We start from the raw sequence: 22,884 nt of genomic DNA, 5'->3' as shown, positions 1-22,884 counted from the left end.
CCTGTTCCACCTCTGCCTCCTTCTATGCCCCTTTGTGCCTCCTTCTGTCCCCCTGTGCCTCCTTATGTCTCTTTGCCTTTATTTCTCCCCTTGTGCTACCTCTGCCCCCTGTTCTTCCTTCAGTCCCACACTGCCTCCTTTTGTCCTCCTGTGCCTCCTTCTGTCTCCCGTTGTGCCTCCTTTTGTCTCCATATGCCTCTTCAGTTCCCATGTGCCACCTCTGTCTCCTGCACCTTCCTCTGTCCCCCTGTGCCTCTTTCTGTGCCCCTTTGTGCCTCCTTCTGTCCCCCTGTGCCTCCTTATGTCTCTTTGCCTTTATTTCTCCCCTTGTGCTACCTCTGCCTCCTGTTCTTCCTTCTGTCCCACACTGCCTCCTTTTGTCCTCCTGTGCCTCCTTCTGTCTCTCTTTGTGCCTCCTTCTGTCTCCATATGCCTCTTCAGTTCCCATGTGCCACCTCTGTCACCTGCACCTTCCTCTGTCCCCCTGTGCCTCTTTCACCCACCCCTTTGTGTGCCTTCCTCCTTACATGTATTTTCTTTCTTACATGTATTTTCTGGTGAAACACTGCCACAATAAGTGTAATTTCTGGTGCAACTCTGACGCATGACAGTTATTTTCTGGTGAAACGCTGCCGCATTATGATTATTTTCATGGGGGGTGGGGGCACCATGGATTTTCTAGCCTGGAGTGACAAAATGGCTAGAGGCGCCCCTGTCCTAAGCTGTAAATCTGGCCCTGATTTTGATGGAAGTATGCTTCACACAGACCTTTCCAGAAAGAGTACTGATAGAAATAATGCTTTATTGGCGACAAGCTGCCATCCTCAGCCTCTGATATCTCTGATACGAGGACTTCCTAAAAGCCAGTTCCTCAGGGCTAAGCAGATCACGTCCAATGATGTGACTTATTCAATACAGGCTGACAGACGGTAAAATAATGTACAGCAACGGGCTATGATGAGAAACATTTAAAAGAAACAGCACAAACAGGGGCAACATTGGAGAGAGGATGGATAGAAATAAACGCAGTATGGATGTACAATTCATTTCCACTTATGATAATCATGCGCAGCTTTTTAAGGGAAACTGAAGTTAGCAGAATATAGAGGCTGTCATATGTATTTCCTTTTAAACAATACTGATTGCCTGGCAGCCCTGCTGAGCTATTTGGCTGCTATAGCGTCTGAAGAACACCAGAAACAAGCATGCTAGCTGTATTGTCAGATCTGATAATATTGTCAGAAACACCCAATCTGCTGCATGCTTGTTCAGGGTCTATGGCTATAAGTATTAACCTCCCTGGAGGTCTATTAAAGCCACCAGGGGGCAGCGCAGCACATTACACTTTTTTTATTTTTATTTTTAAATCATGTAGCTAGCCTAGCGTTAGCTTCATGATAGTTGCTGTGCAGCGGCATCCCCCTCCCCTTCCGATCACCTCCGGCAATCAGAGCAAACAGGAAATCCCGTTCAGAACGGGATTTCCTGTTTGGCTTCCCCCATCGCCATGGCGACGATCTGGATGACGTCACCGACGTCATCCACGTCATGGCGCACGGGGGAGTCCCGATCCACCCCTTAGCGCTGCCTGGCGCTGATAGGCCAGGCTGCGCAAGGGGTCTTGGGGGGGGGGGGGAGGGGCGGCGCGGCGGGTAGCGGCGAATTGGCACGGAGCGGTGGCGATCGGTTTGTACACCCAGCTAGCAAAGTGCTAGCTGCGTGTACTAAAAAAAAATAATTATGCAAATCGGCCCACCAGGGCCTGAGAAATCCTCCGCGGCGGGCTCACTGACAGGGGGGTTAAGAGGCAAAGGATAAAGCAGGACAGCCAGGCAACTGGTTTTGTTTAAAAGAAAATAAAAATGGCAACCTCCATATCCCTCTCGCTTCAGTTGTCCTTTAAGATAACTGGTCGAGTATTGAAGCTGACCCTCTATTACAGGGGTGCCCAGTAAGTCGATCACAATGTAGACATAAAAAGACAGAGTGCATGCAGCAGAGTCTCCTCACCTGGATTCTGTGTCCTCTTTGGCTGACTGGTCTGGGTGCTGGGCCTGGCTGGCTTGGTGATGATGATGTGCCGGGCTGGCAGTGATGCTGTGCCGCCTGGTGGTACGGTGCTGTCTGGTGGTACGGTGCTGCCTGGCGGTGATGCTGAGCTGTCTGGTGGTGCGGTGCTGCCTGGCGGTGATGCTGAGCTGTCTGGTGGTAGGGTGCTGCCTGGCGGTGATGTGGAGCTGTCTGGTGGTACGGTGCTGCCTGGCGGTGATGTGGAGCTGTCTGGTGGTACGGTGCTGCCTGGTGGTGATACTGAGCTGTCTGGTGGTACGGTGCTGCCTGGCGGTGATGCTGAGCTGTCTGGTGGTACGGTGCTGCCTGGCGGTGATGCTGAGCTGTCTGGTGGTACGGTGCTGCCTGGCGGTGATGCTGAGCTGTCTGGTGGTACGGTGCTGCCTGGCGGTGATGCTGAGCTGTCTGGTGGTGATACTGAGCTGTCTGGTGGTACGGTGCTGCCTGGCGGTGATGCTGAGCTGTCTGGTGGTACGGTGCTGCCTGGCAGTGATGCTGAGCTGTCTGGTGGTACGGTACTGCCTGGCAGTGATGCTGAGCTGTCTGGTGGTACGGTGCTGCCTGGCGGTGATGCTGAGCTGTCTGGTGGTACGGTGCTGCCTGGCGGTGATGCTGAGCTGTCTGGTGGTACGGTGCTGCCTGGCAGTGATGCTGAGCTGTCTGGTGGTACGGTGCTGCCTGGCGGTGATGCTGAGCTGTCTGGTGGTACGGTGCTGCCTGGCGGTGATGCTGAGCTGTCTGGTGGTACGGTGCTGCCTGGCGGTGATGCTGAGCTGTCTGGTGGTGATACTGAGCTGTCTGGTGGTACGGTGCTGCCTGGCGGTGATGCTGAGCTGTCTGGTGGTACGGTGCTGCCTGGCAGTGATGCTGAGCTGTCTGGTGGTACGGTGCTGCCTGGCAGTGATGCTGAGCTGTCTGGTGGTACGGTGCTGCCTGGCGGTGATGCTGAGCTGTCTGGTGGTATGGTGCTGCCTGGCAGTGATGCTGAGCTGTCTGGTGGTACAGTGCTGCCTGGCGGTGATGCTGAGCTGTCTGGTGGTACGGTGCTGCCTGGCGGTGATGCTGAGCTGTCTGGTGGTACGGTGCTGCCTGGCAGTGATGCTGAGCTGTCTGGTGGTACGGTGCTGCCTGGCAGTGATGCTGAGCTGTCTGGTGGTACGGTGCTGCCTGGCGGTGATGCTGAGCTGTCTGGTGGTATGGTGCTGCCTGGCAGTGATGCTGAGCTGTCTGGTGGTACAGTGCTGCCTGGCGGTGATGCTGAGCTGTCTGGTGGTACGGTGCTGCCTGGCGGTGATGCTGAGCTGTCTGGTGGTACGGTGCTGCCTGGCGGTGATGCTGAGCTGCCCGGCAGTGCTGTGATGTCAGGAGGTGATGCTGGGCTGGGTGGGTCGGGGACGGGGTCGGGATGGCTGGAAGGGGTGCTAATCGGGACTAGCCGTGCTGATGGGCTGTCCGGTGTTGATGCTTGGCCAGCACAACATTGCCAGCAGCTAGCACAACATTGCCAGCAGCTAGCACAGCATCTGGCGGTCTCCATCATCTATTCTCCAGCACAGTGTAATATATGGAGCTATATAAATACAATAAATAATCCTCCAATCTTCATGGAGACAGCACCTATGCCAGGCAAACAATCACTGACCCCCTCTAGCCCTGTATATCTGACAGGAGACCCCGCTGGCGATGTGACATCACTTTTTCTTTCTTCTGCTGTAAAAAAAAAGAAAATGCATCTCAACTAAAAGAGACCAAGAGATAAAAATAAGAAGAATCGATACTTACCCAGGGCTCCCTCCAGCTGCATAAACATGTCTGAGCCCTTCGCCGTCCTCCTGCAGTCTGCCATACAGCCGCAGTGAGCCCCGGTAACAGGCTCAGTCTGGGTCCTCTGCGCATGCATGGGAGGACCACGCATGTGCAGAGGACCCAGCCTGATCCTGACTGAGCCTGTTACCGGGGCTGATCACGGCAGACCGCAGGAGGACGGCGAGAGACTTGCACGTGTTTATGGAGCTGGAGGGAGGCCCGGGTAAGTATCAATTCTTCTTATTTTTTCATCCCTCGGTCTCTTTAAGCATTTCAGCCCGCAGGTAATTTTCACCTCGTGGACGAGAGGAATTTTCCCCTGTCAGTTCTTCTCCCTTTCATTCCCCAATAACCTTATCACTACTTATCACAAAGAAATGATCTATACCTTGTTTTTTCCACCATCAATTAGGCTTTCTTTGGGTGGTACATTGTGCTAAGAATTATTTTATTCTAGTTGCATTTTGACGGGAATAACACAAAAAAAAAAAATGGAAAAAAATCATTATTTCTCAGATTTTGGCCTTTATAGTTTCAAAATAATTAATGCTACCGTAATTAAAATCCACACATTTTATTTGCCCATTTGTCCCGGTTATTGCAACGTTAAAATTATATCCCTAGTATAATGTATGGTGACAATATTTTATTTGGATATAAAAGGTGCATTTTTTCAGTTTTACTTCCATCACTAATTTTGAGCCTATTATTTAATAATAAGATACCTTCTTGACATAGATCTTCTTATTATTTATTTACCCTATAGTCAGTAGGTGTATCTTACTATTTGGCCACAAGATGTCCACGCTGAGCAAAATTCTGTGTAGGGTACAATTACGCTACATAGGATACAATGTATCGTTACATTGTAACTAGGGGAAGTGACGTAGATCACAGTGGCGGCGGGGAATTATGAATGGAAACATTGTTTCTATTCATAAATTGAATGATTGGGCGGCGGAAATCAGCGGCGGGAGATAGCACGGCGGCTGTATGTAAGAATAAACACTGTTTTTGAACAAAAACAGTGTTTATTGTCGACGGACCTGCTCAGATTGGCACAAGGAACTTTTGTCCCCAGCAGCCAATCCCCCCTGCTAGCAGCAGCAGGGCGATTGCGGGCATTTGCCCGCACGATCGCCTGCAAACCCCCCAATCTGCAGGGACGTGACTAGCGTGCCCTTGCGGCTCTAGCACCTACCGCTGCAGACATCAAGCTCACATCCCCGCGGCTTAAATGGTTTAAGAGGAACTGTCACAAAAATCTTAAAATTTAAAACACATACAAATAAGAAGTACATTTCTCCCAGAGTAAAATGAGCCATAAATTACTTTTCTCCTATGCTGCTGTCACTTACAGTAGGTAGTAGAACCAACAGATTTTAGACTAGCCCATCTTCTCATGGGAGGTTCTCAGGGTTTTCTTTATTTTTAAAGGGGTATCGTCACCATAAAAATCAAATTTCAACAGCAACTGGTCTGAGTGTATTAAGTGATAAAGATGCTAATCCTGCATTCAAAAACTTTCAAAACTTTTTCTGCTGTTATGATTTGGAGTTATCACATACTTAAAGAGTACTGGCACTTTAGTGTGAGAAACGAGGCAGCTGCGGCGAACAGCACCGCCGCCGCAGCTGCCTCCATGCGGCCATCCGTACCCTCGGCGTCCAGGACGCCGAGGGCGGAACGTTTTCCTAGGCAGGGGGTCGCCGTAGCGCACGGGCGCGCGCACAGGCGGGACCTTTATGCAGGGAGGAAGCCCGTCAGCTGACCTGTCGGTCGGCTGACGTCAGAGGAGTCCCACGGCGCCCAGGATTGGCTGATGAGAGGGGGGTGTGCCAGTGAGGTCTCCTCTGCTTCATAAGCCTCCGGGCTTCATTGTAGGATTGTCTGTAGTCGTGAATACTTGCGTGTTAGCCCTCAGACCTTAGGCTAGTTCCCTGGTGTTGATGCTAAGGATTTCACACCTAGACTAGGATATTGCTGTATTGCTATTGTTACTTGTAGACTAGTTCCCGGGTGTTGATGCCACGGATATCACACCTAGACTAGGATATTGCTCACTGTATTGATCTCCTGTGTATGACTCTTAGCTATTACCTCTGACTCTGATCCTGCCTTCTGATCCTGTACTTTCGCCTATCTGCCTACCTGTTGCTGAACCTCTGCCTGATTACCGTTTACTCTCTTGTCTCATGATTCTGTACCGATACGTATCTTCCTGTTGCTGAACCTCTGCTTGATTACCGTTTACTCTCTTGTCTCACGATTCTGTACCGATACGTATCTTCCTGTTGCTGAACCTCTGCTTGATTACCGATTACTCTCTTGTCTCACGATTCTGTACTGATACTTACCTCTCTGTTGCCGAACCTTGCCTGCCTGACCATTCTACTTGCCAGTGGGCCCTCGCCACTGGTGAGGTGTTACTACGCCAGCTCCACTGGTTAAGAAACTCTGCTAGGCTATAGTTCAGCCTTAATTACCTGCTCTTTAGGTACCTGTCATTTTAGTATTACTGCATCTCGTAGGCTGCCGTACAGTCTGACTCACCCGCCCCTCGGGTGTTCATTTGCCTGCAGTATATTCTGAGTCACCTGCTCCTCGGGAGATTCAGCCACTTCAGTATTGTTCTCCAGATTGCTGGAACTTGTACGCTAGTGCACGCTGCGTGTACTAATAGTACCTCACCAGCCCCTCTGGTGAGGTTTCTTCAAACTATTAAAGTTACAGTTGCACCCAAACACTCAGGCCTAGTGCACACCAAAAACCGCTAGCAGATCCGCAAAATGCTAGCAGATTTTGAAACGCTTTTTTTTATTTTTCTATGGCGTTTTGCTAGCGTTTTGCGGATTGCTGCTGCGGTTTTCAGTATAGTAGATTTCATATATTGTTACAGTAAAGCTGTTACTGAACAGCTTCTGTAACAAAAACGCCTGCAAAACCGCTCTGAACTGCCGTTTTTCAGAGCGGTTTGCGTTTTTCCTATACTTAACATTGAGGCGGAAACACATCTGCAATCCAAAAAATGCCTCACCCCGGCATTTTTCGTTTCTGCAAAACGCCTCCCGCTCTGGTGTGCACCACCCCATTGAGATACATTGACCAAGCAGATCCGCAGCCGCAAGCGGATCTGAAAACGCCCAAAAAGCCGCCCGGTGTGCACCAGCCCTTACACTTTATTAGGTGTCCAGAGGTTAGCCATACTTGTATTATTGGTGATTCTGCAGATGACTAATAATCAGGTATACATCTGTATTGTTGGTGATACTGCAGATTATCAATAATCAGATACTCTCTGTGTGCTGACACCATTCATTACATTTAGTAGTCTGTGCCAAAGAATTGCATGCTGGGGGTTCTTTTTATCTATAATCTATTCCTCCTCTTCCCTTTATTTCCCTGCCAGCTTCTTATCTGAAACCTAATCCCCTACTCACTTGTGTTTACAAGCAAGGCTGAGGCGACTCAGTGATTGGAGGAGACAAGAAAAAAAAGTAAAGGGCAGAAATGACATCACGAGTTAGCCTTAACTATGGGCAAAAGACATGGCCCCCACCAGGAACAGAATTCTCGTCATTTACTATATAACATTCACTGAAATCAAAACGTGGACAGTATAATACATGTGTTATGTAAGTAGATCAAGTATTTATCTACTTATATACTGTATGTGATTTTTCCCTGGCATAGTATGGCTGATCCTACTGCTTTAAAAGCACTTAGTGAATGGCAGTTGCTCTATCCAACTGCCAAAAAAGTGTACAGTGAGCAGGGAGACTGGCTAGCATCATTGTATTACTCACTTTCAGGGAATGTCTTTATAAAGAATAAAGGCCATGCTGAGAATCCCCCATGAAGAGATGGACTAGCCCAAAACCTGTCGGTAATGTCAGATTTCTACTACTTACTGTAAGTGACAGCAACATAGGAGAAAAGTCATTTATGGCTCATTTTACTCTGGAAGAAACGTGCTCCTTATTTGTATGTGTTTTAAATTTTCAGATTTTCGCGACAGTTCCTCTTTAAGAGAACCTGAGATCAAATAAAAGTAAGAAATGATACCTACCTGGGGCTTCCTCCAGCACTGTGATGGGTCCCTCGTCACCTGGATATTCCGCTAGGGGTCCCAGTATACTGTACAGTAGGCGCTGTTGGACACACTCCCTCGCCGTGCTCCCTTAGATGGCAGCGTGCAGCACCAGCAGAGTAGCACAGGCACAGAATGCTCGTGGCAGCGGGAGGACGATGCGGCCGAACTGCATATGTGCAGTACGTGGCGACTGCAGGAATTACCGGAAACTCCTAACGGAATAGCGAGGGGGCCGAGGAGGATGGGGAGAGACCCCTCTGCGTGACTTGGGCTGGAGGAAGCCCCACGTATGTACAATTTCCTTCTTTTATTTAATCTCAGGTTCACTTTAAATCAATTGCAACCCTTTTTTATATTAAGGACACATTTTCTGCTCCTCATAATGCTGATATTAGTGAGCAGAAGCACAGAGCAGGAGCCCGTGTCACCCCCCCATATCACAGGCTGCTGGGAACACTGTGGTATGGCTGCATTACACACATATTACCAGCACAGAGCAGGAGCCCGTGTCACTCCTCCCATATCACAGGCTGCTGGGAACACTGTGGTATGGCTGCATTACACACATATTACCAGCACAGAGCAGGAGCCCGTGTCACCCCTCCCCATATCACAGACTGCTGGGAACACTGTGGTATGGCTGCATTACACACACATTACCAGCACAGAGCAGGAGCCCGTGTCACTCCTCCCATATCACAGGCTGCTGGGAACACTGTGGAATAGCTGCATTACACACACATTACCAGCACAGAGCAGGAGCCCGTGTCACTCCTCCCCCCATATCACAGGCTGCTGGGAACACTGTGGTATGGCTGCATTACACACATATTACCAGCACAGAGCAGGAGCCCGTGTCACTCCCCCCATATCACAGGCTGCTGGGAACACTGTGGTATGGCTGCATTACACACACATTACCAGCACAGAGCAGGAGCCCGTGTCACCCCTCCCCATATCACAGGCTGCTGGGAACTCTGTGGTATGGCTGCATTACACACACATTACCAGCACAGAGCAGGAGCCCGTGTCACCCCTCCCATATCACAGACTGCTGGGAACACTGTGGAATGGCTGCATTACACACACATTACCAGCACAGAGCAGGAGCCCGTGTCACTCCTCCCCCCCATATCACAGGCTGCTGGGAACACTGTGGTATGGCTGCATTACACACATATTACCAGCACAGAGCAGGAGCCCGTGTCACCCCTCCCCATATCACAGGCTGCTGGGAACACTGTGGTATGGCTGCATTACACACACATTACCAGCACAGAGCAGGAGCCCGTGTCACTCCTCCCCCCATATCACAGGCTGCTGGGAACACTGTGGTATGGCTGCATTACACACACATTACCAGCACAGAGCAGGAGCCCGTGTCACCCCTCCCCATATCACAGGCTGCTGGGAACACTGTGGTATGGCTGCATTACACACACATTACCAGCACAGAGCAGGAGCCCGTGTCACTCCTCCCATATCACAGGCTGCTGGGAATACTGTGGAATGGCTGCATTACACACACATTACCAGCACAGAGCAGGAGCCCGTGTCACTCCTCCTCCCCATATCACAGGCTGCTGGGAACACTGTGGTATGGCTGCATTACACACACATTACCAGCACAGAGCAGGAGCCCGTGTCACCCCTCCCCATATCACAGGCTGCTGGGAACACTGTGGAATGGCTGCATTACACACATATTACCAGCACAGAGCAGGAGCCCGTGTCACCCCCCCATATCACAGGCTGCTGGGAATACTGTGGTATGGCTGCATTACACACACATTACCAGCACAGAGCAGGAGCCCGTGTCACTCCTCCCCATATCACAGGCTGCTGGGAACACTGTGGTATGGCTGCATTACACACACATTACCAGCACAGAGCAGGAGCCCGTGTCACCCCTCCCCATATCACAGGCTGCTGGGAACACTGTGGTATGGCTGCATTACACACATATTACCAGCACAGAGCAGGAGCCCGTGTCACCCCTCCCCATATCACAGGCTGCTGGGAATACTGTGGTATGGCTGCATTACACACACATTACCAGCACAGAGCAGGAGCCCGTGTCACCCCTCCCCATATCACAGGCTGCTGGGAACACTGTGGTATGGCTGCATTACACCAGCACAGAGCAGGAGCCCGTGTCACTCCTCCCCATATCACAGGCTGCTGGGAACACTGTGGAATAGCTGTGTTACACACACATTACCAGCACAGAGCAGGAGCCCGTGTCACTCCTCCCCATATCACAGGCTGCTGGGAACACTGTGGTATGGCTGCATTACACCAGCACAGAGCAGGAGCCCGTGTCACTCCTCCCATATCACAGGCTGCTGGGAACACTGTGGTATGGCTGCATTACACACACATTACCAGCACAGAGCAGGAGCCCGTGTCACTCCTCCCATATCACAGGCTGCTGGGAACACTGTGGAATGGCTGCATTACACACATATTACCAGCACAGAGCAGGAGCCCGTGTCACCCCCCCATATCACAGGCTGCTGGGAACACTGTGGTATGGCTGCATTACACACACATTACCAGCACAGAGCAGGAGCCCGTGTCACCCCCCCATATCACAGGCTGCTGGGAACACTGTGGTATGGCTGCATTACACACACATTACCAGCACAGAGCAGGAGCCCGTGTCACCCCCCCATATCACAGGCTGCTGGGAACACTGTGGTATGGCTGCATTACACACACATTACCAGCACAGAGCAGGAGCCCGTGTCACTCCTCCCCATATCACAGGCTGCTGGGAACACTGTGGTATGGCTGCATTACACACACATTACCAGCACAGAGCAGGAGCCCGTGTCACCCCTCCCCATATCACAGGCTGCTGGGAACACTGTGGTATGGCTGCATTACACACACATTACCAGCACAGAGCAGGAGCCCGTGTCACCCCTCCCCATATCACAGGCTGCTGGGAACACTGTGGTATGGCTGCATTACACACACATTACCAGCACAGAGCAGGAGCCCGTGTCACTCCTCCCATATCACAGGCTGCTGGGAATACTGTGGTATGGCTGCATTACACACACATTACCAGCACAGAGCAGGAGCCCGTGTCACCCCTCCCCATATCACAGGCTGCTGGGAACACTGTGGTATGGCTGCATTACACACACATTACCAGCACAGAGCAGGAGCCCGTGTCACCCCTCCCCATATCACAGGCTGCTGGGAACACTGTGGTATGGCTGCATTACACACATATTACCAGCACAGAGCAGGAGCCCGTGTCACCCCTCCCCATATCACAGGCTGCTGGGAATACTGTGGTATGGCTGCATTACACACACATTACCAGCACAGAGCAGGAGCCCGTGTCACCCCTCCCCATATCACAGGCTGCTGGGAACACTGTGGTATGGCTGCATTACACCAGCACAGAGCAGGAGCCCGTGTCACTCCTCCCCATATCACAGGCTGCTGGGAACACTGTGGAATAGCTGTGTTACACACACATTACCAGCACAGAGCAGGAGCCCGTGTCACTCCTCCCCATATCACAGGCTGCTGGGAACACTGTGGTATGGCTGCATTACACCAGCACAGAGCAGGAGCCCGTGTCACTCCTCCCATATCACAGGCTGCTGGGAACACTGTGGTATGGCTGCATTACACACACATTACCAGCACAGAGCAGGAGCCCGTGTCACTCCTCCCATATCACAGGCTGCTGGGAACACTGTGGAATGGCTGCATTACACACATATTACCAGCACAGAGCAGGAGCCCGTGTCACCCCCCCATATCACAGGCTGCTGGGAACACTGTGGTATGGCTGCATTACACACACATTACCAGCACAGAGCAGGAGCCCGTGTCACCCCCCCATATCACAGGCTGCTGGGAACACTGTGGTATGGCTGCATTACACACACATTACCAGCACAGAGCAGGAGCCCGTGTCACCCCCCCATATCACAGGCTGCTGGGAACACTGTGGTATGGCTGCATTACACACACATTACCAGCACAGAGCAGGAGCCCGTGTCACTCCTCCCCATATCACAGGCTGCTGGGAACACTGTGGTATGGCTGCATTACACACACATTACCAGCACAGAGCAGGAGCCCGTGTCACCCCTCCCCATATCACAGGCTGCTGGGAACACTGTGGTATGGCTGCATTACACACACATTACCAGCACAGAGCAGGAGCCCGTGTCACCCCTCCCCATATCACAGGCTGCTGGGAACACTGTGGTATGGCTGCATTACACACACATTACCAGCACAGAGCAGGAGCCCGTGTCACTCCTCCCATATCACAGGCTGCTGGGAATACTGTGGTATGGCTGCATTACACACACATTACCAGCACAGAGCAGGAGCCCGTGTCACCCCTCCCCATATCACAGGCTGCTGGGAACACTGTGGTATGGCTGCATTACACACACATTACCAGCACAGAGCAGGAGCCCGTGTCACCCCTCCCCATATCACAGGCTGCTGGGAACACTGTGGTATGGCTGCATTACACACATATTACCAGCACAGAGCAGGAGCCCGTGTCACCCCTCCCCATATCACAGGCTGCTGGGAATACTGTGGTATGGCTGCATTACACACACATTACCAGCACAGAGCAGGAGCCCGTGTCACCCCTCCCCATATCACAGGCTGCTGGGAACACTGTGGTATGGCTGCATTACACCAGCACAGAGCAGGAGCCCGTGTCACTCCTCCCCATATCACAGGCTGCTGGGAACACTGTGGAATAGCTGTGTTACACACACATTACCAGCACAGAGCAGGAGCCCGTGTCACTCCTCCCCATATCACAGGCTGCTGGGAACACTGTGGTATGGCTGCATTACACCAGCACAGAGCAGGAGCCCGTGTCACCCCCCCATATCACAGGCTGCTGGGAATACTGTGGTATGGCTGCATTACACACACATATTACCAGCACAGAGCAGGAGCCCGTGTCACTCCTCCCCATATCACAGGCTGCTGGGAACACTGTGGAATGGCTGCATTACACACACATTACCAGCACAGAGCAGGAGCCCGTGTCACTCCTCCCATATCACAGGCTGCTGGGAACACTGTGGTATGGCTGCATTACACACACATTACCAGCACAGAGCAGGAGCCCGTGTCACTCCTCCCATATCACAGGCTGCTGGGAACACTGTGGTATGGCTGCATTACACACACATTACCAGCACAGAGCAGGAGCCCGTGTCACCCCTCCCCATATTACAGGCTGCTGGGAACACTGTGGTATGGCTGCATTACACACACATTACCAGCACAGAGCAGGAGCCCGTGTCACCCCTCCCCATATCACAGGCTGCTGGGAACACAGTGGAATAGCTGCATTACACACACATTACCAGCACAGAGCAGGAGCCCGTGTCACTCCTCCCCATATCACAGGCTGCTGGGAACACTGTGGAATAGCTGCATTACACACACATTACCAGCACAGAGCAGGAGCCCGTGTCACTCCTCCCCATATCACAGGCTACTGGGAACACAGTGGAATGGCTGCATTACACCAGCACAGAGCAGGAGCCCGTGTCACTCCTCCCCCCATATCACAGTCTGCTGGGAACACTGTGGCGGATCAGTGAATAATGGCGCACAGCGCCTATGCATAAAAATGGTGCCGCATTAAAAAGATACGCTTATCGCTATTTATCGTTAGTGCTGCATAATAATGGCGCACAGGGAAAAAAGAAGAAAAACGGCACACACTAACGTTATTTATCAATAGTGGCACACACTAACGTTATTTATCAATAGTGCCGTTCATTTGCCAAACAGCAGACGTTATTGCCCACAGTAACGTTATTTATCAATAGCGCCCTTCATAAGCCAAACTGCAGACGTTATTTAACTGCAAAACGGTGAATGGATTTAATGTAACACTGTCAAGGTTAGGGTTAGGCACCACTGGGTGGGGTCTTAGGGTTAGGCACCACCCAGGGGGGTCTTAGGGTTAGGCACCACCAGGGGGGTCTTAGGGTTAGGCACCACCAGAAGGTCTTAGGGTTAAGCACCGCCAGGGAGGTCTTAGGGTTAGGCACCACCAGGGGGTGGTTAGGGTTAGGCACCACCAGGGGGGTCTTAGGGTTAGGCACCACCAGGGGGGTCTTAGGGTTAGGCACCAACAGAAGGTCTTAGGGTTAGGCACCGCCAGGGGGGTCTTAGGGTTAGGCACCAACAGGGGGGTCTTAGGGCTAGGCACCACCAGGGGGGTCTTAGGGTTAGGCACCACCAGGGGGGTCTTAGGGTTAGGCACCGCCAGGGGGGTCTTAGGGTTAGGCACCACCAGGGGGGTCTTAGGGTTAGGCACCAACAGGGGGGTCTTAGGGTTAGGCACCACCAGGGGGGTCTTAGGGTTAGGCAACACCAGAAGGTCTTAGGGTTAGGCACCGCCAGGGGGGTCTTAGGGTTAGGCACCACCAAGGGGGTCTTATGGTTAGGCACCACCAGGGGGGTGGTTAGGGTTAGGCACCACCAGGGGGTCTTAGGGTTAGGCACCATCAGGGGTTCTTAGGGTTAGGCACCACCAGGGCTGTGGTTAGGGTTAGGCACCACCAGGGGGGTCTTAGGGTTAGGCACCACCAGGGGGGGTTTAGGGGTTAGGGATAGGTACAGAGAGGGTTCTGTGTTTTAACGCTAAATAACAATAAGGCTTTAACGCTAAATAACAATAAGGCTTTAACGTTAAATAACAATAAGGCTTTAACGTTAAATAGCGATAAGTGGCAAACGGATTAGCGGCAACACCGTGCGCCATTATTTGCAGGCGCCATTTTCAGATGGATCCCACTGTGGAATAGCTGTGTTACACACATAGAAGCTACAATGGACCGGCTGTGTCTCAGCAGCAGATAATCCTTCCCTCCCCACCCTACCTGTAGTAGAAGGAGGAGAATAGAGCAGTTCCTGGCTGATGATGGGACGTCACTCCACACTTCTCTCCAGATCTGTGAGTGCAGCTGTTACTGCAGTACAGGAACTCCTCTGCCCTGAGGAGGAAACACATCAGCATCTCAATCATTCTACTAGAAAGTGAAAGGAATGAAGGAGTTCTGCACTGCAGGATAGAGGGGTGGGGTTGTGTAGAGGAAGCTAAAGGCTCTGCCTTTCCATTACACACACAGTGATTGCTCAGCAGAATAGAGAGGGGGGGTGGTGAGGTGTGGAGGGGGGGGTTGTGCCCAGGATGCTGCTCTGGCATGGACAGATCTGTGTAATATGTGTATACATAGCTTCCCCTGTCGGTACGAGAATATTAGCCGCGATTAGAAATGGACGCGTGTGTTGCCGCAAAGCTCATGTCTAACGGCAAACTTCAATGTTTCATAGCCGGTTGATAGCCGTATATTTTACTTTTTAATATACGGCTATCAACCGGCTATGAAACATTGAAGGTTGCTGTTAGACATGAGATTTGCGGCAACACACGCGTCCAGATCCAATGAGCAGTCTAGAACCACCGCCTCCCCCCGGCGGGCGCTCTCTGCCTCCCTCTTCGGGGGTGCTGCTGCCAGAGTCCCGAGCTGCTCCAGGGATATTCAGGGCGGCCTGCGAGTGCGGGGCCTGGCTGCGGATCCCTCCTACAGAGCGGCTCCGGGAGCTGAGAGCAGGCGGTGTGTGCTCCGACACCCCGGGGCCAGCTGCCCCTGCCTGGAGGTACCTGCTCAGCGGGGAGGAGGAGGCATTTACGCCCGGGGAGGAGGAGGCATTTACGCCCGTGTCCGACCATCCAAGGCCGGGTTGCTGCTCTACCGTCCGCCCATCCCCAGTGCAACCCCGGCCGGGTCACCTCGCAAGTGTCTGATACAGTGCGCAGTGTATCTTCCATACCGTTATGATCCACAACGGTACGAGAATGTTGGCCGCGCCGTTATCAAAGCCGATACGGCGCCGATTTGTAATGTGGATCATAACGGTATGGAAGATACACTAGGTTGAACCGGCGCGTCCATTTCATTGTGCGGCTAAATAGCCGTTTCCGTCCCCTGTCCCTCTTTCCTCCTCATGTGTCCCTCTTTCAGGACTGATGGACAGATCTGTGTAATATGTGTATACATAGCTCCCTCTGTCCCTCTTTCCTCCTCATGTGTCCCTCTTTCAGGGCTGATGGACAGATCTGTGTAATATGTGTATACATAGCTCCCTCTGTCCCTCTTTCCTCCTCATGTGTCCCTCTTTCAGGGCTGATGGGCAGATCTGTGTAATATGTGTATACATAGCTCCCCCTGTCCCTCTTTCATCCTCCTCCTGTGTCCCTCTTTCAGGACTGATGGACAGATCTGTGTAATATGTGTATACATAGCTCCCTCTGTCCCTCTTTCCTCCTCGTGTGTCCCTCTTTCAGGGCTGATGGACAGATCTGTGTAATATGTGTATACGTAGCTCCCCCTGTCCCTCTTTCCTCCTCATGTGTCCCTCTTTCAGGACTGATGGACAGATCTGTGTAATATGTGTATACATAGCTCCCCCTGTCCCTCTTTCCTCCTCATGTGTCCCTCTTTCAGGACTGATGGACAGATGTGTAATATGTGTATACATAGATCCCTCTGTCCCTCTTTCCTCCTCATGTGTCCCTCTTTCAGGACTGATGGACAGATCTGTGTAATATGTGTATACATAGCTCCCCCTGCCCCTCTTTCCTCCTCATGTGTCCCTCTTTCAGGACTGATGGACAGATCTGTGTAATATGTGTATACATAGCTCCCCCTGTCCCTCTTTCCTCCTCATGTGTCCCTCTTTCAGGGCTGGTGTACAGATCTGTGTAATATGTGTATACATATGTAGCACTGACTCCCACAAGAGCTGCTGTAAGAGTTGGGTTCTCCTACTGTCCCCAGTGATGACCCTTCCTGTGAAAGGACCCTTTAATACTCCGACACACCAATAACTATAAGGGGGTTTTATTAGGGGCAGACAAGATGCCCTGTGAGAAGGGTGTGGGCAAACAGGATTCACAATGGTATAGGGGTACAATGGCATCAAATAAAAGCAACAGCTTAGTGACAATGGGTTAGTGAAGCAGAAACAGCAGTTCAATAGTGCAACAGTCATAAATAGAGTTTGTTCCCCTGTCCACCCGTGAAGAGACTCTGCCCCTTAATGCACTGGGTGAGAGAGAGACAGACTGCTGTACAATTCTTTACAATCAAACAGACAAACAGTTATATGCAATTCACACAAATAGCAGGGGAGGTGCAACTAGCTACTGCACTTAGCTAAAACATTTCAAACCCTGACTAACCACTGGCCAGTGGTGAAACTGCTATAAAGTCTGCTAGCGATGGGGCCCATTCAAGTTAATGTTGGAGCGCTCAGACCTTCAAGAGAAGGTATTTGTAATCCACATGGCACGACCAGCTCTCCAAAGGACTCTGAGCTGAGAGGGGCAGGGGCCCCTTCTCGCTCGCCAGGTGAAGGAACAATTAAACCCAAAGTACTGTGGCCACAGGCCCCTCACCAGTCTCGTCGCTGCAGCAAGCAACACTCAGGAATGGCTTGTCCTCTGGGCTAGGTGAGACGATTCCTCCTGTCTGGTCGCTGGTGGCTTGTTTCGCGTCCAACTCCTGCTATCCTTGTTTAATCGCATCAATTGGAGCCTGATTGTACTCCTCCTTCTGCCCTGGTCCGTTCCTCTGAACCACACGAAAATGGCTTACGCAGAGGCTGGGACAGAGAGATCCACATGCCCCTCCAGCCTCTATGCTTTTTTTCCTTTGTTCTCTCACTTCCTCCTTTCTCCTGTCCTCCCCCCATCACCCCCCTCTGTCCACTTCCTTTAACTCTGCAAGAGGGGTGAGGTTGCCATCGTGTGGTGGGTATAAATATTGCAGTCTCAATCCACTGATGTTACACTCTCCCCCCACTGAAAGTCTTTGGCCCCCAAAGAACAAAGTTTTAACTACCAATTATCTAACTTAATACCTACATGTAACTAGGTAACTGAAGCTATCCTGGGTTGTGGGCAGTGGGACTTCCCACCATGGTGTGTCGGATACGGGGCAGGAGGTATCACACACTGGTACAGTGGTCTGATGGACTTGTGTCTTAGTAGATCTGCAGACGGTGGTGATGGCTTCTTCAGAACTGTTTCCTCTGGAGTCATATGTCAACCTCAGGGGAGGTTTGATCTGTCGCTTGGTTCTCTGCTCCATAGGCTCTAGGGGTTCTCTGGCAGGGAATTCAGTTACAACCTCTCTCGCGGGGGATTCTGTTACAATCTCCCGAGGTGGCATTGATGGGGTCTCAGCCATAGTTTGGGGCTCTCCTTCCTCTTCAGGCTCAGTGGGTACCTGTTCTGGCCCCTCCTCAACCTGGGCCCGTGGTATGAATTCTTGTGCATCAGCTCTTAATGGCCTAGAGTAGTTGTCCTCTATAGGCGGTGTGGAAGCAATGGGGTCAAACCGCCACAGCCATTCCATCTCCAGGTCCTCTTCCTCGTCATCTTCTTCTTCCACTGCAGTAGAAGGCAATTGTGACCGAGTTACTGGGGTTCGTTTAGGCAGGGATGGTTCACGTGGAGGGGGCACCCGCACTATTTCATTCAGTGGTAGAAGGTGATTGCGGTGCCAAGTCTTCAAGGGCCCTGTCTTCCCCTCTGGACGGAGCTGATACACTGGAAGGCCGGGCAACCGTGCACAAACAATGTATGGCTGTGAGCTCCACCGGTCAGCTAACTTCTGCTTCCCATGAAGGCCCAGGTTCCTCAATAACACCCGGTCACCCGGTTGTAAGTCATGGACCCGAACCCTCAGATCATATCTTCTCTTGTTTTGCTGTTCCCGAATATTGGAAGCACTTTGGGCCTTTTCATAGGCAGTTTTCAGGTTCCTCCGAAGTCGGTCAACATAGCCTTTATGAGATGCAGCTGAAGTCCCATCAGTGGAGGTGCCAAAGGCAAGATCCACTGGTAGTCGAGCTTCTCTTCCAAACATTAGCATGTAAGGTGAATATCCTGTTGTATCATGCTTTGTGCTGTTGTATGCATGGACCACTGCTGAGACATATTTACTCCAGTGCTGCTTCTTTTCAGAGGTAAGTGTCCCTAACATATTCAAAAGTGTGCGATTGAACCGCTCGGGTTGTGGATCGCCCTGGGGGTGGTAAGGAGTAGTCCGTGACTTTTGCACCCCCAGCACTTGCAATAACTCTCTGATGAGTTTACTCTCAAAGTCTCGACCTTGGTCTGAATGAAGCTGCTGCGGTAGACCATAATGGACAAAGAACTTCTCTACTAGGACTTTTGCTACTGTGGAAGCTTTTTGGTCCCTTGTGGGGAAAGCTTGGGCGTATCGGGTGAAGTGATCAGTCACCACTAAGATACTTCCTTGTCCGCTCATATCTGGTTCCAGGCACAGGAAATCCATGCATACCAACTCCATGGGGCCTTGGCTCTGTAGGTGACCCATTGGGGCAGATCTAGTGGGCAAGGTCTTTCGCTGTATACACCGCAGACATGAGTGACAGTAGCTTTCTATTTCAGCTCTCATACAGGGCCAGTAGAATCTATCTTTGACTAGGCCGAGAGTCCTCTCTGCTCCCAAATGACCATGGTCATCATGCAAGGCCACTAGTATTGTCTCTCTGTGTTTTTCAGGAAGGAATAACTGCCACTTTTCTTCCAGATCATCAACAGGAGCTCTACGGTAGACCAGTCCATCTCGGAGCTGTAGCCGATTCCATTCTCTGTAAACCATCTTGGCCTTCTCAACAGATTCAGTTTGCAGGAGCTCTGGTCGTTGGCTTTCTAGGGCCTCCAGGGTCAGTCGGCAGAGGGGATCTTCTGACTGGTCCTGCTTCAGATCCTTTTTTCTAAGGATGGGCAAGTTCCCATCCTTCAATTGGGTCAGGTTGCAGTAGAGTTTGGGGACCCCTTTTGTACTGACTCCAACAACTTCAGCCCCTGTCACTCCTCTGACCCAATGTTCTGCCCCCTGGCACAAGGCTTGTATCCCTTCTGGGGTCAGCTGAGTCCAGTCTCTTTCCGAAGCTCCAGTGTTATGAGGCCTTCTGGACAGGGCATCAGCATCTCTGTTCCCCACTCCTGGTCGATACTTCAAGCTGAAGCGGAACTCAGCCAGTGCAGCTAGCCATCTGTGTCCTGTAGCATCTAACTTAGCGGTAGTGAGGATGTAGGTGAGTGGGTTGTTGTCTGTCTTGACTACAAACTCAGCCCCATACAGGTAGTCCCTAAGCTTGTCTACTACTGCCCATTTAAGAGCCAAGAACTCCAGCTTGTGGGTAGGATAGTTCTTCTCAGATGGGGAGAGACTTCGACTTACATAAGCAACAGGTCTTAGATGCCGTTCATGCTCTTGGTACAGCACTCCACCGAGCCCTTCTCTACTAGCATCCACATGCAGTTCATAAGGAAGAGTAGGATCAGCATAGGCTAGGACTGGGGCATGGGTTAGACTCCACTTCAGCTGCTGAAATGCTTCCTCACAACGATCGGACCACTCTTCCTGTATTGACTCTCGAGGTCTTCTGGGCCCTTTAGCTGATTGAGCCTTGTCTGAAAGTTTCGAGTCACTTTCGTCACCTTCATTCTTTAAGAGCTCAGTAAGGGGTTGGGCCATCTTGGCAAATCCCTCCACAAATCTTCGGTAATAGGAGCAAAACCCCAGGAATGATCTCAATCCCGCTACATCTTGCGGTCTAGGCCAATTGACCACAGCTTCCAGCTTCTTGGGGTCTGTGGCCACGCCTTCAGCTGAGACTACATGCCCCAGATAGGTGACAGACGGTTGGCAAAACTGGCACTTCTCAAGGGACAGTTTCAGTCCTTCTTCCTGAAGTCGACTCAGTACTTTCTCCAGCCTTTGCTCATGCTCCTCCAGTGTTCTTCCAAAGACAATCACGTCATCCAGATACACCAAGACTTCTAGCAGATGCATGTCTCCCACTGTGCGCTCCATCAGCCTCTGGAAGGTTGCAGGCGCTCCTGAAAGACCTTGAGGCATTCTTTCAAATTCGTAGAACCCCAAAGGGCAGATAAAAGCGGTCTTCTCTTTGTCATCGGGGTGCATTGGAATTTGGTAATACCCACTGCGCAAATCCAGTACACTGAACCACTTAGCTCCTGTTAGGCAATGTAGGGCATCTTCTATTCGTGGGGTTGTGTACTGATCTGGGGTGGTACGACGGTTAAGAGTGCGATAGTCTATGCACATTCGGATGGACCCATCCTTCTTCCGAACCACCACTATGGGGGAGGCATAGGGACTTCGGGATTCACGGATCACTCCAGCTCTCTTCAACTCTGCAATCTGTTCCCTCAAATCTTCCAAATCCCCAAATGGAATCCGACGAGATCTCTCTCTGAAAGGCTTGTCTTCCTGTAGGCGTATGCGATGTTGAGTACTTTTCGCACACCCAACATCAAATTCACTCTTGGAGAATAACTCTTGCCGTTTCAGAAGCAGGGCTTGAATCCTGCTCTTCCATTCTGGAGATATCGGGGAGTCTGCTGGGTAGAAGCTGTCTACAGGGATTCCATCTTCAGTTCCCCCCACTGAAAGGGATGGCGAAATTGGGGTGACTGAGCCCACCTGTCCAAGAAGCATCCGGGCTTTGATCCTCACTGGGGAGTCAGTGGTGTTACAAACACTGACGGAGATCTTTCCTTGAGCCTTCTGTAGTGCCTTTGTTGGGATCACTTCAGGGATCAACTCTATCCCGGGGGCTGTCTTCTCTCCAGGGATGGTTTCTAGCAGGACATGCGGTCCCGGCAGATCCCAGCTCAGTCTTACTGAAGCCTGAAGGCATGCCACTTCCCCTGGTTGCAACAGTTTCTCCTTCTTCCCCAATCGCCACAATCTTCCCACTCCCTCGGCTGGAGCCCTCTGTTCTTGGACTAAACGTTGGTAGACTGGATGAAGCATGGGGTGCACACCTTCTGGTGGTAGATCATAGCAGGAGGCTATGGGGGACAAGATTCGTCTTATCAGGTCTGTATTAGTCCCCACAATTAAAGAACTTCTCACTGAACCTGGGGGTCGAGAACATACAATGGCCAAGGTGTCAAAGGTTCCCGGTTGCCCAACAACCAGTGGGTCAAAGGTCAACTTGATCTGCAGATACCCATCATAGGGGAGCTGCTCGGTTCCAATTCCCCAGATCTCTAGGTCTTTTAATTCTCGCAGGGGCAGGTGCTGCAGATACTTATCATAGAAGTCTCGATATAATAAAGTCACTTGTGCACCCGAGTCAAGTAACGCTCTTGTGAAGATGCCCTCTATTTGAACAGGCACCACTGGAGAGGGGCCCACTAAGTTAGCAGGGATTTGCCCAGAAGGAGGTGTACTTGTAGGCCTGGCTGGTTGAGCTTGTACTCCTTTTGGCCTCCTGTTACGCTCTAAGCGATGCTCCTGGTGGCCTTTCTCACATTGATGTGTATTTCTCCCCTGTACACTGGGGCCCATTGCTGAGGGAGGCGTATTTGACTGTCTCTTAGGAATCCGGTGCAATGTCCTACTCAAGGGTTCCTGTACGTTTGCCCAGTCATCCTTTAGATGCGGGCTGGAGCTGTCTGAAGCAATTGGGCTCCCGGCTTGCTCCTTCACCGGGGCCCTCTGAAGTTTTCCGCCGGCTTGGCAGGTAAAAGATCCTGTAGGGCCTGGCGCACTTCCTCTGTTAAGGTCCGAGAGTGCCGGGGTTTAGGGCATTGGGCTCGGTAATGTCCAGTTTGCCCACAATTAAAGCACTCTACTCCGGCTGAATATCTTCTACTCTTTATTCCTCTGGATAGCTGTGAGCCCTCTGGGGTAGGGTGTGCAATAGCTCTCTGCAGCTCAGCCATGGACTGTTGCATCCCTGCCTGAGTCTCTATCACTTGCATCATCGATCTCTGAATCTCAGTAAAAGCTTGTTGTAAAGTGGAATTTGAC

The 22,884-nt window shown here is 51.5% G+C and overlaps 1 protein-coding gene across 1 annotated transcript in view; it reads right to left on the bottom strand.

The window, feature by feature from the left end:
- Positions 1–3,607, bottom strand: part of LOC137544584 (schlafen family member 13-like) — a 63,048-nt gene extending 59,441 nt beyond the window's left edge. The window contains exon 1 of the mRNA XM_068265682.1: positions 2,011–3,607. Within this exon, the coding sequence (XP_068121783.1) occupies positions 2,011–3,607 (1,597 nt within the window). The remainder of the gene's footprint in view (positions 1–2,010) is intronic.
- Positions 3,608–22,884: the final 19,277 nt, after the last annotated feature.

The sequence above is a fragment of the Hyperolius riggenbachi genome, chromosome 2, assembly GCF_040937935.1.
Source record: "Hyperolius riggenbachi isolate aHypRig1 chromosome 2, aHypRig1.pri, whole genome shotgun sequence".
Classification (NCBI taxonomy): Eukaryota; Metazoa; Chordata; class Amphibia; order Anura; family Hyperoliidae; genus Hyperolius; species Hyperolius riggenbachi.
This window is presented reverse-complemented; position numbering and strand designations above follow the sequence as displayed.